The sequence below is a fragment of the Lingula anatina genome, chromosome 4, assembly GCF_051362555.1.
Source record: "Lingula anatina isolate TDL-2025a chromosome 4, LinAna3.0, whole genome shotgun sequence".
NCBI classification, from domain to species: domain Eukaryota; kingdom Metazoa; phylum Brachiopoda; class Lingulata; order Lingulida; family Lingulidae; genus Lingula; species Lingula anatina.
This window is the reverse complement of record NC_141770.1, coordinates 26,115,286-26,129,792: the sequence shown is the minus strand read 5'-3', so window position 1 is coordinate 26,129,792 and position 14,507 is coordinate 26,115,286. Positions and strand designations below refer to the sequence as shown.

The window sequence follows — 14,507 nt, the reverse complement described above, 5'->3', positions numbered from 1 at the left end:
GCAGGCGGCGAGTGTTTACACATGGTGAGCGGGGAGGATGATTGATCGGAACCCTACTGGGACCGCGGTTTTCATTGGTGAATTACACCCTGTAATGAACTGGCAATCCGCCCCAAGAGGCCCGAGGAATAATGCGAGCTGCCAGGATGTAATCAAGTGGTTCTCAGGGGAGCAAAGTCCGTTCTTTGAGTTCAAATCTCCCCGGGAGACGTTTGCCGCGGCGCTCGAGGCAGGCCCAAATCACTTGGGTGTCAGCGGAGGCTTAGCATTCAATATTCAAGGCATGACGTAGCGCCCTCACAGCCAAGCTGAAGGCTGCACGCGGCGGAGGTGTTTTACTAGTGGCAAAAGACGAAGAAGGTAGTTGAGACTGAAAGGGACTGAGCATCTCGCCGAGGTAGACGACCGTGACTTACGGCTACAGGTTGGTCACGCTCTTGTACCTCTACCAAGGGGCTTGCTGTTTCCTAGAAACGCCGTGTGAAGATAGACCAAGTACCTAGCCAGCGAGGAGGGGGCAAGGAGAGCGTCCTCACAGTTCAAGCCGTACGCGTGAACGTTAACACCAATGTCACGAAGAAAGCAAGCCAAGCCGCGGGCGCTGAAACGTAAGTGAAGCAATTAGAACGTTGTGTTTCTTAATTGCTTGTTAAAGTACAAAAATGTTCTTTTTGGTTTTATTTTACTGTTAATGGAGACGCGTCAGTATTGAGATTCATTACAACTTCCAGTTACCATCTAATTAGTTAACACTTTTCTGTGCAGTATTACATCAATTTAAAACTCAATTAAAGTAAACTCATAATTAATTGATGTAAAACGTATTAAAATTTTTTTGTCCAAGGACAGATAATTAAGCACATTTGTCATGTCAGAGGTGCCATCAGAGATTCATTTTGCAATAAATTATGATTGGAAGGTGAAAATAGCAGTGCTTTGATTTGTGGTTAATTGTTGCCTATTAATAGAGTATTAGTAAGAGATTTTAATTTGGATATTGCTATAAATAATTCTGTCGGTTTTTGTGTGTGCTTATATAACAGAAGTGAAGCATAACTGAAACATGTTCAATATTGTTTTTAGTAAATTACAAAGTCAATGCATATACCCATTATTTTGTCAGTAATATATCAGAACCTTTGTGCCAGTGGTAATGCCTTGATTGTCAGCTTTCATAATTTTCCTCAACACCATTGCCTGGTTATTTCACCAGAGACAGACTGAGCCATTACAGTTATATGGTATCTGAAAAGACCATTTCAATATTTCATTCTATTCCTGAATGTTTCTGATCCGCTAGTCCCAGTGGGAGTCGGCATTGTCCATCCAGAGCGCGGGGCCCCATGGGGGTCAAGTGATTAAGGCCCTGAATGAGGCTGGGTGAATTCCTGTGGGCTTGAAGGCTCCCTTCTGAGTCAGGTGGCATTCAGGCCTGAACAATAAGCAGATTGTTTGTGCATTCTCCCCAGGTCGAAGGGAATGGAAAAGGAAATGAATAAAGCACCAGGGTGTTGGGAGGGATGGGGGAGCACGCTGAGCTGTACTTGGCAGCTCCACTAGTCTTCAATTTTAATGGGTTTATTTTTGTTGGGTCGGATGTGAAAAAAACTGACATCTCGATGGGGTGCTGAATGTGCGTTTGCTGTAGCAGAGATCTTATTTAGCGCTGCAAATGCCCCTTGCTGCGCTGAAGGCCTGATCTTGAGTTGTACAAAGGCAGTCTTTTTCAACCTGGCATGCAGTCTGAAGTGTTCTTTGAGATGTTTTAAAACAACTGAGGAAAAATCAAATTATTACACAATTTTAAGGAAGGGAGATAAGGATGTTAACAAGAGGCAAAGAGGTTTTTAAGTTTTTTTTTCTAAAGGTTAACCTTTAAGAACTTTTTTGCGATAAACTCTGATTCCCAGCAGTGACTATGAGGAAAAATAATAGAAGTTCAAAATAGACAATGAAATTTAAGGGAATTAGTCCTTTTTATTTCTTCCAACATTATCATCTTGGGAAAAAAAAAAACCAATGAAGCGTGTGGACAAATTATTTGGAGTCACTTAGGTGGACTCAACTAATGCCATTTACAAAGATAAATTTAGCTTTTCATTTTAAAATTGATTGTCTGTATAACTGCTGTGCAGGCACCCACTTAATTGCAATTGCATAGTGATTACTTACAAGTTCAAGCACCTTGGTCATTTCAGTGTTTTATTTTTTGAAAAGATTCACCTTTGTTAATTCTTTTTCAAAATATAATTTTATACTTTCTTGCTTGAATCAAACTCCCTTTCCAAAGTTTTCAAGTCAGTCTTTTGTATAGTATGGTAATAACATCTTTTGGTAAGTGTAAGTGTTTGATTATGATTTTTGTGCAAAATTTGATGGATGATTAAGGTAATTAAGCAAAGCAAAGATTTAAAAAAAAAAAAAACAGAAACACAAGAATTTCTGCCTGTTGTCAGCATAGCTTTATCAGTTCAGCAGCATTTCAAATGGAACTGTTAGTTTAAAAAAAGGTATAGAAAACAGTAAACACTAGATCTATCCTTTAAGTGAAAGAATGGTAAATTGCTTGCTATATTTAAACAAAATTGAATGCTCACCTCTCAGAACACCAATTTTTAAGTAATACCCCATTACCCGAAAAAGAGAATCTGGATTTAAAAAAGGGAATAAGAAATTACTTTCTTTTCGGTAATTTAAACAGAAATATCTAGGAAAAAAATACTGTAATAAAAAAGGTATTTGGAATTTTTGAATAATTACCCTACAATGAATAAAGCCTGAGGGTGTAAGTGCAGTACAAGATGTCCTGTTCCAACTCTCCAAATCACCCAAAACATTTACCACTTTTCACTTGACAATGTGGTAAGGGTTGAATTGCTTTGAACAGGGTGATTTATATTACTGGTGTTGGGATACAATTGAGGAAGAGAGAGGTGAGGCGTAGCTGTTAGACAAAGTGGGTTGCTTTGGTAAATTTTGTTACTGAGTGTTCTGTGGTGATCAGATTTTGTGCTCTTGGCAGCTTTTTACAGTGTTTCCACGTACTGTAGGTGTAGTGCCATTCTCATACAAATCTTTGGCGAATCAAGGAGTTGATGGTGGGGAGGGGGGGAAGGGTGGGATGAAATATTTTTTCAAGTAAAAAGAGACAAAATTAACACAGGAGTGAGAGAATTTACTATAATATGTAAGGTACGAGGATGCTTGTCAAAAGGCAACCCCTGCATTATTATTATTATTATTATTATTATTATTATTATTATTATTCAAAACTGGTGCCATATCTTCCCTTAGCAAAATGTTGCAACAAATATGCAGCAATATTGCTGCAAACTTAAACAGGTTTGCAGGAGCTTGCAAGAAATTTTTTCTTGCTGCCAATTTGCAGCAATATTGTAGCAAATTTGCTGCCAATTTGCAGCAGGCCTGATATTTTGCTAAGGGTTCTGTGATGGGGATGGTGGTGCCTATACCAGCATTAACAGAACCATATTTTGGTCAAGTTTGGAATATGCAAGGAACGTCTACTAGTACATAGGTAAAATGCTGCTCAAAATTGTTATGTAAGTCTAGCCAAGACAGTGAAATGTACTTTATTAAAAGCAAATTGGACATCAGAGAGATTATGATTTATATCTGATCATTTCTCTCAAATGTGCATTACAGGCTTAACATTAAGAGCAGTTTCAGTGACACTAATTGCATTTAGGAAATCATTCATACTTTTTTATTTTGAAAAAATTACTTTTCATTTCTTGAAATTACTCAGTCTGCCAATTGTTATTAGTTGTGATAAATATTTTGCAAGTGTTCTGACTTTGTTTGACTGTGAGCTGATAATTGCAGTGATACATAATCATTGCCTATCACATTTACCAATATTGTGGAGAAAAAAGGGAGGATATTTAATCCAAAGACGTAATTAGGAAGATCCTGATTGAAAGAAAGATGAATTTCCAAACAATACCAGAATAAAAGAAATGAAAGGAGAGCACAATACATAAAATCGATAACCAAAAAGGTCAAATCAAGAAACCTTTCCTGCTGTGAGATAGCTGAGATGAAACTGTCTTTTCTCATTGCGTCATCCGCAGACAATTTTACCTGCAGCTCAGTGGCTTCTAGATTTCCCTCTAGGCAAAGAACTTGCAAAGCATAAGTACTCTAGCTCATTGGTAACATTTGCATCAAATCCCAGAGCGCAGAAAATAACAAAGGTTTCTCATAAAGGTAGGTATGTAAAGATGAAGATGTGCAGATTGTATTAACTTCAGACATTTTTAGGAAATGAAATCAACCCCTTCCCTTTTGTGCTGATAAAAAAGGAAGAGAGAAAAAAATCACTTTATATATCTGCATATACTAGTATTTGATTTGTATTTTATTTATTGAAATCGTTCCTTAGGGTATATTTCAGTTTTTTAATTATTATTTTCTATGTGTGTGGCATTCAGTAGATGCTAACTATACACAGTACAATGTAATAAAAGATAAAACACCAAAATATGAACAAAATAATGACTAGTGTTTTAGAACCTTAGTTCATGCATTTTAGGGGACTTCCACACAGTAATCCGATTCTGGAATAATATTCTCAGACCATATTTTCAGTCACATATTGTTTTGTAAAGCCAGCGCCAGCAGGGGACAGGACACCCATTGAGACCCCCATGCTGAAGTAATCCATAAATAAGCCTTAATTCTCTCCCTTCACAGGGAGGCGATCAGCAGCAGGTGGCCAGTTAGCCAGTTACCTGAGGTTGAAGAACGTCATCGTGTGATTAATTTTATAAAGAAAGAGATTTGCTCTATATAACTGTGGCCTAGCTTAGTGGTTAGCCATGATAGCTGCGCTAGAAGCAGCACTGAGACACCATTCCCATAGACACCATTGGTTTAAGTGGATCTAAGATCTAATATCGCGTGGATTGACTCAACTCTGTCTATTGGGATTTGGGCCTTTGTTAGGACTAGCTCATGTCACCATTTACTGGGGTCAGTTCTCCAAAGGATAATATGACCAACAGTTGAATCTACACTTTGGCACCAGAGGTTTGGTCTACCTCAACCTAGTGTAAATCCATGGTAGTCATTTATCATTAAGTAGGGTCTATCCTGAATCATATCCTTTTTGTTTTAAACAGGCACACTTTCTCAGTAAGGGTTTACTAAGGCTGTATTCCCAGAGCTTTTAGATCGATCTATCCCCGCGGGGAGTCTCACTAGATTAGTGTCAGATAATCCGGCTTAAATGTCCGTCCTGCATACTACAAGCTGTAAGGGGGTAATTAACTTTTGTGTCCGCCCGGCTGACAGCTATTTAGCGTGAACCCCCAGGGAGTTAGGTCGATCTAAAGTAGATCGATCTTATCTCTGGAAATGGGGTCTAAGACCCCATTCCCATGCCTAGATCGATCTAACAGGATTGATCCATCTCCGAGGGGACTCTTGTTAAGTTGCACTCAGACTAAGCAGCTTAGATGTCTGGCACGCCTACTGAAACTGCTAAACGATAGTTAATAACCCCCTAACAGCTTAAGTAGGCACTACAGACATCTAAGCCACTTCAGCTAAATGTAATTTTGTAAGAAACCCCTCGGAGATGGGTCTATGACTGACTAATCTTGGGTCAAAATGAAAAAAAAAAATGGTCTGTAAGTTGAGACGAAGATTCGGTCCTAAGTTATGTTGTGAAACAAACCTCCGATCAGAGGGTAACATTTCCCTTTTAACTGGGAAATAGGAAGAGATGGGTTTGGAGGAAGGTAGGGTGGGAGTTATGGGGCCAAAATATCAGCAATATTCTGAGTAAGACTAGAAAGATCCAGCACAGATTCTAAAAAGTTGAGCCCAGCCTTTAAGAGACTACTTTAAATTATCAAATATGTTCATTAGTCCAAGTAACCACAGTTGCATGAAACAAAAAACATTTGCAAAATTGAAGATTTAAAAAAGCAACACAGTGTATCCTGCAAGTTTTTCTTAAATGTTTCACTTCTGATTCTTACTTCACAAAAAAGTTTGATATTGCTGAAAATAGATTGTGCAATTGCTCTGTGAATTAGATTTTTGAATATCTGACTCCAGTAAGTCCAAATGTCTGTAATCCCTATGTGAATGGTTAAAAAGAAAGTTCTGGTAGTGGTGAGAGTTATTAAACTACACAACCACTCAAAGGACAGAAAAAGAGAGTAAATAGAGCCCTAAGTGGTTAACAGACTAGAGTACCTGCTCATTGGGAATGTCTTAATTTACAGTCAAGAATAATGGGAAGACTTAAAACCACTTTTTACGACGCGTCCAATATACAAATGGTAAAACTGTAAAAAGTAATATAATTGAGTCAAAGCAATTTTACTTGACGTGTTGTCACATAAATTTAATTTTTGGTCATTGTGAGTCCTGAAAGTGCTTTTAAAGGCTATTTATTTTATGGAAATTGGATGACATGTACAGTAGAGTATAAGTGTCTATTATAGAAATGTACTTTATTATTACATTTACTATTCCATATGTCCACTGCCTGTACCTACTAGTAACCTTTCTTTTCACTATTTGAACAAATTCACATGATATTTAAGATAAAAAAATACAATAGGAATTGAACTATTTCAAGAGTGAAAAAAAAATGCTAATCAATTTATTTTTTCCAGCTGGTATTTTGAAGAAATATTGTTTAACCCACCACAAAAATAAATAAATAAATAAATAAATAAAAACAAGGTAACATGGTTATGATGATATGCTACCAAAAGAGAAAAAATTCTTAGACAATTAATAACAATGCCTGAAATAGGTAGATTTGAAAAAAAAAAATAACAAGCAAAACCTGCTTTCCAAAAGTTGACGTGCAAAGTGGCCATACACATATATTAGTGTTTCACATATATTACCTGTTAATGTTTTGCAGGAGAAGATGAGGAAGAAGAAAAAGCAGAGACTGCCTGTGTTGACAACCCACAGGACTTGCTCAAACTGGAAGATTATGAAGCATTCCAAGCAACAGGTGGGGACCAGATACTCCAAGTAGAAAAAAAACAAACTGAAAAAGTACCTTGCAAGATAAACATTGCGTGTAGACCTTTATGGACAAAGAAATTAATTTTCCTGGAACTTACAGCTATTAGACCTCTATCACCAGGGTACTATATTTAGAACCATTGAGAACAAAATGATCTATAGAAAGCATAGAAACATGGCACTGGAAAAACTGATCATGCTATGGATCGTAATTCTTTCAATGGGTTTGTAAATGATATTTTGGTGTTTGAAGAAAAAGTGTTGAAAATATCCAGGAAAATTAAATATTTGTTTTGTAAGTCAAGACACTAGTAGAACTGGTTTAAATGTGGAAGTTCATGCTCATTTAAAATGCAACTTTAAAGCTGATAGCATATCTACACCCTCAAAGGTGCTGGTAATTGGAGAAAAAGGTGTTACTGTTTAACAAAGCAATAAGCATACTCCCAGAAGGTGACATATACTTTCTTTACATTTCTCTTTAGGGAAAGTTTTTAAGTCAGCTCTGTGAAAGATTTTCATGATAACAACAACCAAGATAATTTGTAAAACTTCTCTAATGTCACCGTAGTTAAAAATATTCTGTTGAACTTTTCTTGGATCACCAGTCTCCTTTTTAGGTGAAGGGAGTGCTGTTGTCATGGCAGCATCTCCAAATAAGGTCAATGATGTCACCATGGTAGCGGGAGATGAGGGAGAGGAGCCATACACCTGTGAGAGCTGCAGTACCACTTTCTACAGTCTACACGTGTTCATGGACCACAAGAACTCTGTCTGTATTACAGGTATGATTTGCCAACAGTGCTGTACGTTTTAGCTAGATTCAAAATATCAGCTGCTGAAATGTACTCTCATACTGGTGGGCTTTAATAAATTCTTAATAACCCAGTTAAAAATTAATTATTTCCAAAATCCTGCATGCGTTTTTATCTGTGAGACATGACAAATAATTTTTTAACCATTTTTAAACAAGAGATGATGAAAAACCACAGGTCTAGGTTTCTTTTTTTACTGAAAAAATGGGCCCCTTTCCCTCCATAGCATACTCCTTCTTAAAAATCAAATTTTGACTTCAAGTAGACCCCCCCCCACACACACACACACAAACACACACACACACACACACACACACACACACACACACACACAGAGGAGTCTGATCATGTATACATACTTGCTTTGGAATGAAGAAATGAAGTAGACAACAAACCAACATGCTGGAAATGCTAATACAATTTGAAAGATCCCATTGTTGAACAGACGCGGCTTGCACTGGCAAGTTCAAGATGTTCTGTACATTATCAGCTAGCTCTTCCACTGGTAATGGCCTAATTGTGTGTTTGGCACACCGCGGCGCGGGCTACTTTATGTTTTATCTCCAGTAATTGGCCTTCTGATACAGCAAGCATCATGAAGTCCCAGTGGAAAAAATTCCCATACCATGCTTTGGGATACCATATACATATATATCTATAACTGTGTTGCATTTATCTGTCTGTGTGAGTGTGTGTGTGTGTATGTGTGTGCGCACGTGCAAGCAGGCATGAGTGTGCATGCATTTGTGTTTATAGGTGTGTGTGTGAAGCTAGACTTAATGATGTTGTTAAGAGAACTTCTTCTTTAAGATATAAATGTACTTCCAGTGACTTCAACAAAACGTTCATTAAAACAAAATCGATCAAGCACTTTCTTTCTTTTTTTTTTGTGCTAGCCCCTTTTTAAGTATCACCTTTTAAATGTTAAGTTACGTAAGATCTATATACAGTTTAAGAACATTTTATATTATAATTTTGTTCAGTGCAAAATGAATAAATCATTTTACCATCAGTCTTTCTGTGTTATCTCAAACTTTATTTGATACTTTTTGTAAACAATGTTTAAATATTTACAATTTATATAGTTTGGCCATATTTTTATATGTGTTAAAATTTGCTATATTTCAATATTCATAATTCACCTATTTTCTCTTTAAGTTGACAATAAACAATTGAAAAAAGAACAATGGTACCAGAATACTTGGAATGATCTTAGTCAGGAATGGAGGGGCTGTCATATTTCACAGACACAATCTCTGAGACTTGCTGATATCTGTGATTAGAGGGTGGTCGGTTCCTAGAACACTGACATCCTGGGAGCAATTTATTTTATTTTCTGTACTATAACAATTTGGGGTTTTATAAATGTGCATGAACTTGCATGCATGCATGTGTTAGCCCACGCTCACACACACACACATACACACACAAACATACACTCTGCTAAATGGTAGTTCTCATTTCTTTGAATATCATAATTAGTTTAAAGATTATGAAAAATTGTATAACAACTATGAGAAGAGTAAATAAATGATCAAAAATATTCTTTGTGAAATGGAACTTAATCAACAATAATAATTAACAATCTAAGCTACTAAGAAACGATTGTCGATTCCTTTACAATATTTTTTGTTAACCCTGGCCGTGGCATTTCACACCACTCCTCGCAGCCTGTGAGCCCTGGAGGGCCCTGACCATGCATGTCAACAAACTGAACACACACTTACACAGCTCTAGGGGCCCCAGTGGCTGATGTGTGGCCAGGAATGAGTATATTGATGAGGCTGATCATATCGCCAGGGAGCTAGGAAGTACTAGAAACACTGGGGAAAATGCGAGTCTCTTGGGTGCTGAACCAAACAACATTGAATTGACTGGAGAGATAGCTCAGACAGCCCATGAATCATTGAAATTGAGAACTTGAACTGTTTATTAAAATTCATACTTCCGCTGTTGGTCCCCAGGCGACAGGGTTTTGCTATCGTAAATGTTGCTTTGGGTTGTTGTTTATTTTATATTTTTTTGTGTGTCTGTGTGAGTGTGTGTGCACCTCTTTACATGTTGGAAACATTTGTAAAACAACTCAATGGGATGTTGAAGTGTTATGGCTGATAATGTTTTGTATATGTGTGTTTGCATGTTGTGCATGCTGGCACATGTGTGTGAAAGAGAGAGAGATAAAGAGTGGGGGGGGGGGGGGGAGGCAAGACAACATGTCAGGATTTGCTCATCCTGTTCCAGAACATTGAACATAAAATCAGTTTACACATTTCTGACTACTAATGGATGGCAAAGATTTCAAACTATGAATCAGTATACACCAAAAGACACAATGGGAAATGTGACAAAGCAATAAGATCCTGGAGAAGAAGAAAAAAGCAGAAAATCAGTTGCACTGCAAATTTCTTCCTTGACATCAGAAACAGTCTGGTTGAAATTGAGAACTTCACGATAATTCAGCACATCTCGGTGGAGCCAAGAGAAATGAAGAACTATCAGAATTAATATGTAATGGAAAGAAAAATTGGCTTCAGAATCCCTGGGGACCCATGTGTGCTAATCCGAGTACCGCTAGGGGGCCTGCAACTGGATGTGTTTATTACGATGATTTATCATGCTGGCAGCCTGCGGGAATTGGAAAATGATTCCAGAAAGAAATTGTGCTATTAAACATGTCCTTGGACGCATCAGTTTGGATGATAAAATTTTTAAATGGTGCTGGAAATTGTTTTTCATGTGCATTAGCATGATATTGAGAGAGTTGGGCAGGGATGAACTTGGCAAAAGTCTTGGGTGAAGTAATGCAAAGGATGACGACTCTAATTCGCAGGCTAATAATATCCATTGTCCGATTTGTATTGACGAGTCGGCTTTGTTTAAGTGCAGTCAGAATGGCCACCAGGTGTCACTGGTGTCGCTCCCACTTTGCTTACTTGAAAGTGTACTAATTGGTAGGTGACTAAATTGTGGCGTGTATCTGTAAGTCAATCAGTCAGGTGCATGTATTCAAGGTACTATAGGAAGATGAGCTTTGATCTGAACGCTGGAGAGTCAGAGCGTATAAGTGCAAAGAAATAAATCATGTGCATCAATTAAAGAGGTATGCAGGTGGTAAATGTGCCCAAATTGGCCTTAAACAGCTATACTATACAGGCACAGAACAGGGGCGGATCCAGAGTTATTTTCTGACAGTCTTCCAAATTATCTTTGTTGATCCATCCTCCATTTTTTGACCGTCTTCCGACAGAAATAATTAGATACCCGTCAATGTAAACTTGAAAATCTGACCGTCTTCCGGAAGACCCAGAAGACCCCGTAAATCCGCCCCTGCAGAAAGTAGGCAAGGTTAGGAAAGAATCACAATAACTGAAATCTTTTTTTTTTCAAAACTTGTTTAAATCACTTTCAGGACTGGAACACTGAATGAATTTCAAAAGAAGACCTTCCAGAAATTTCCTGTCATAAATTTTACCATTTTTTTATTGTCCTCAAGTTTAAAGAGCCACTTTTGTAGCCATGAGGGTAAACATATTTAATCTAGTTACTTTCTCTGAGGTTTCAATTAGCACCTGTATACAGTATACAGAAATATGATGGCTGATTAACAGTATCATAGATAGTCCAATGTTAGTGCTTAATCAACCAAATCTGAGGAACCTCGGCACACTGACACCTGAACAGGTGACAACTTTAAGTACCACAGGTAGATCATTAATGGCGGAATTAAAACGAGAGTGATATCAAGGGCCCTATTTCTATTTTAATGATTATAACATATTATTTTTGTTTAGCTGATGGATAGTGTTGCACTATTAAATTCTAGTGCTTTGTGTTAACGGATTATTTTTATCCACTTTAAGGCATCCATTTGCAATCATTGATATATGGCTAAGGTCAGGGGAGTTCAGTTCAATGACCACAGTTTTCATTGTTCTGTCCAAAGCTCATTTGATGACCTGACAAGATTGGGGAGATAAAAGATGCATAGCAGGTTTTACAGTCATTTCCACACAATGAATAGTTCTAAACTAATAAAGCTGTTTATTTTTCACACCTTCTCTGCTTAAGTAAAGTGAATAGCAAAACTACCAGTTGATGAAATCAAAAATGCCCCACCTCTCCAAATTTGAGAGATCTTGAAACACTTTGAGAGATTTGAGGGACCTGTAGTGACAGTAGTGATAGTGATCAAAGTATCACTTTTACTAATGAAGGTGAAGATTTTGGAGGTATGTGAGTTGGCACATGTCCTCTTTCTGATGCTAATAGTTCAATATGGAAACATTTGTGATAGAAGTCAGAGAGTTATCAAATTAGGCAACTGCAATCAAATGATTCATCTGTAGCATCTGATTCATCTGTATCATATAATAGTAGTAGAGCTGATTTTGTTCTTTTATATGGTCATATCATTTGAAATATCACAATATCAGCAAGATGCATGCAGAAAGATTCAAATTTATTTTGGTTCAAAGAAAACTTAAATTTTGGCCAGGAAGTTTAAACCAGTGATTTTATGTAACAGGTCCCAGGTCCTTATATTCTACATCATTATCTGTTAAATAGTATACTAATAATGAATGTTTTGGACAAATGTGAACTTTTAGCTGGACGGAGTTTTTCCAAAGTGTTAACTGATTCCTACTGATTTATCTTAATTTTCCTAATAAAGGTAATGTGATCTATCAGTTGATGCATTATTCAATAAGATTACGAATGTGGAGTGTGATTTCTAGTTTTGGTGTAAATGTATGTAATAACACTAACAAAGCTGGGGAGGATAGAGACCACTTAAGATAAAAAAGATGGAAAATCAGTCATGACGGAAATTAGGCACAAATAAAATTATTTTGTTTGAACTCATTTCTTCTAAGGCAATGAAATGGGTTTTGCCAAAGGGAGTTAGAAAGAACAAGAGAGAACGTGAGAGAGAAAATATGGAAAATAAGGATATACAGCTTTATTTGTTGTTTTGTATGTATCCTTTCAAATTCTTTTCAAGTAATCGTCTTGAAGGAGGGATTCACTAGTTATGGAAAAGCCTTAACAGAAATTGGCCATGTCTCAAGTTAACATCACTTAAGGTTCTCCCTGCATAACCTTCCAACAGTGTAACACTAGCCTGGGACACCTGGAGAATCTGTTTGTAATTTTCACACAAAAAAAAAAGAATAAAAAAAAGGGGAAAAAATCATGACCGTGCTTCCCCTTGGTGAGAGCAGCCCGCACTGTGGTCTCAAACCATGACGATTTAATTAGTTATGACTGTATCTATGTAGAACACAGAAATAGCGGGTCCCGAGGTCTGCTCTCGGTGTCAGTGGGCGAACACAGTCAGGAAATGAGTTCTCTGGTTCTCTGCAGAGCTCCGGGATGTGGCCTAGCTAACTACAGGATGCGGCAGATGGAGGCACTAATACAATGGCCTGGGGGCAGACTCTATGCTTCCTTAAGTCAAAAAACAATTCTCATCTTGAGTTTTTTTTTCTCTTCCTCTGTCTGTAGTTTTATGTGTGATAGGTTGTAACCTCATACTTGTTGGAAGAGACGGTAGCTACCAAGTGTTTGTGAAATGTTACACATTGCTACAAATTTGAGGCACTCAGGATATGGTGGATATGGGCTTGACCAGAAGATTAATCAGGTTCTGTTTCATGGTTAACAATTCATGGTTTACAAAACATATTGTTGACTGCTGTGATAAAGAAAAAAATGCCGACATACATTTTTTCTATTATCGCATAAGTGTTGTCCAAAGGAAAGGGCATAATAATATTTAATAATAATAATAATAATAATTTTAGTTATTGCTGTGAACTGTTTATTGATTACATTTTCATTTTGTTTGTTTTGTGTCATATTTTATTTCCTTATATTTAAATTGATTTTATTTTACTTATTTATTGTCTGTAGAATTGCCTTGTTCACATTCACATATTCATTTGTTTATTTTATTTCTAAAGTCAATGTCAGTAGAAAATTAATACATGCGCTTTTAGTTTAAATTCACAGAACCCGTTGCAAGAAAAATCTCTCCCATTACGCTTATTGCCCCAGCTACCTACATACATAGAGATCTTAAATTCATTGGAAGATATTAAGTTGATTGGTGGCACTTTCTTCATCAGTCATGGCTCCCCCTGGGACTCTTTCTTGTCTCAGGAGGCTTTAACTCTGCCTAAGCATTCAAACTTCCAAATGCATAAAGTTTTGGTTAAAAGCCAGTTGCAGGATCTCCAGGGAGGCCACGAGATCCAAGAAAAATGCATAAAACATAGGTGAATATCTCCGGGGATGGGTTCTTGTTCGAATAAATGGGGAATAAGTGGGGAAATTTGATCGTTAAGGCCCCTGTGTTGCCTAGTCTGGTGTATAGAGGCAGGGAGGCCTGAGTTGAGATGGTGCTGGCATTAACATACCTTATCTTTTCAGAGAACTCGTATGGTTGTGTTCACAGTGGATCCAAGTTATATCTGTTCTGAGAGCTACATCAAGTCATTTCAAGGGGAAAAACTACATTAGTTTTAACAGTCAATATTCATTTGATGATGAAGTAATAATTGATACATTGAGTCTGTAGTTGATTTTGTTGATGATGATTAGTCCATTATTGGTAAAAACAAGGATGGTAATACGTACATTCTTGGTAAAAAGCAAAAGACTAACAAGTTA

The 14,507-nt window shown here is 37.2% G+C and overlaps 1 protein-coding gene across 3 annotated transcripts in view; it reads left to right on the top strand.

Moving 5' to 3' along the window:
• The window catches only part of LOC106154052 (zinc finger protein 423-like), a 35,672-nt gene continuing 21,165 nt past the window's right edge, over positions 1-14,507 (top strand). Inside the window, exons 1-3 of one of the 3 annotated variants that reach the window (XM_087011153.1) lie at positions 1-608; positions 6,911-7,006; positions 7,641-7,805. In XM_087011153.1, coding sequence (XP_086867279.1) covers positions 569-608; positions 6,911-7,006; positions 7,641-7,805 — 301 coding nt within the window. In that variant the 5' untranslated portion in view covers positions 1-568. Of the gene's footprint in view, positions 609-6,910; positions 7,007-7,628; positions 7,806-11,941; positions 12,065-14,507 lie in introns of those variants that run through there. The other 2 variants (XM_087011152.1, XM_087011154.1) reach the window with 2 other exon arrangements.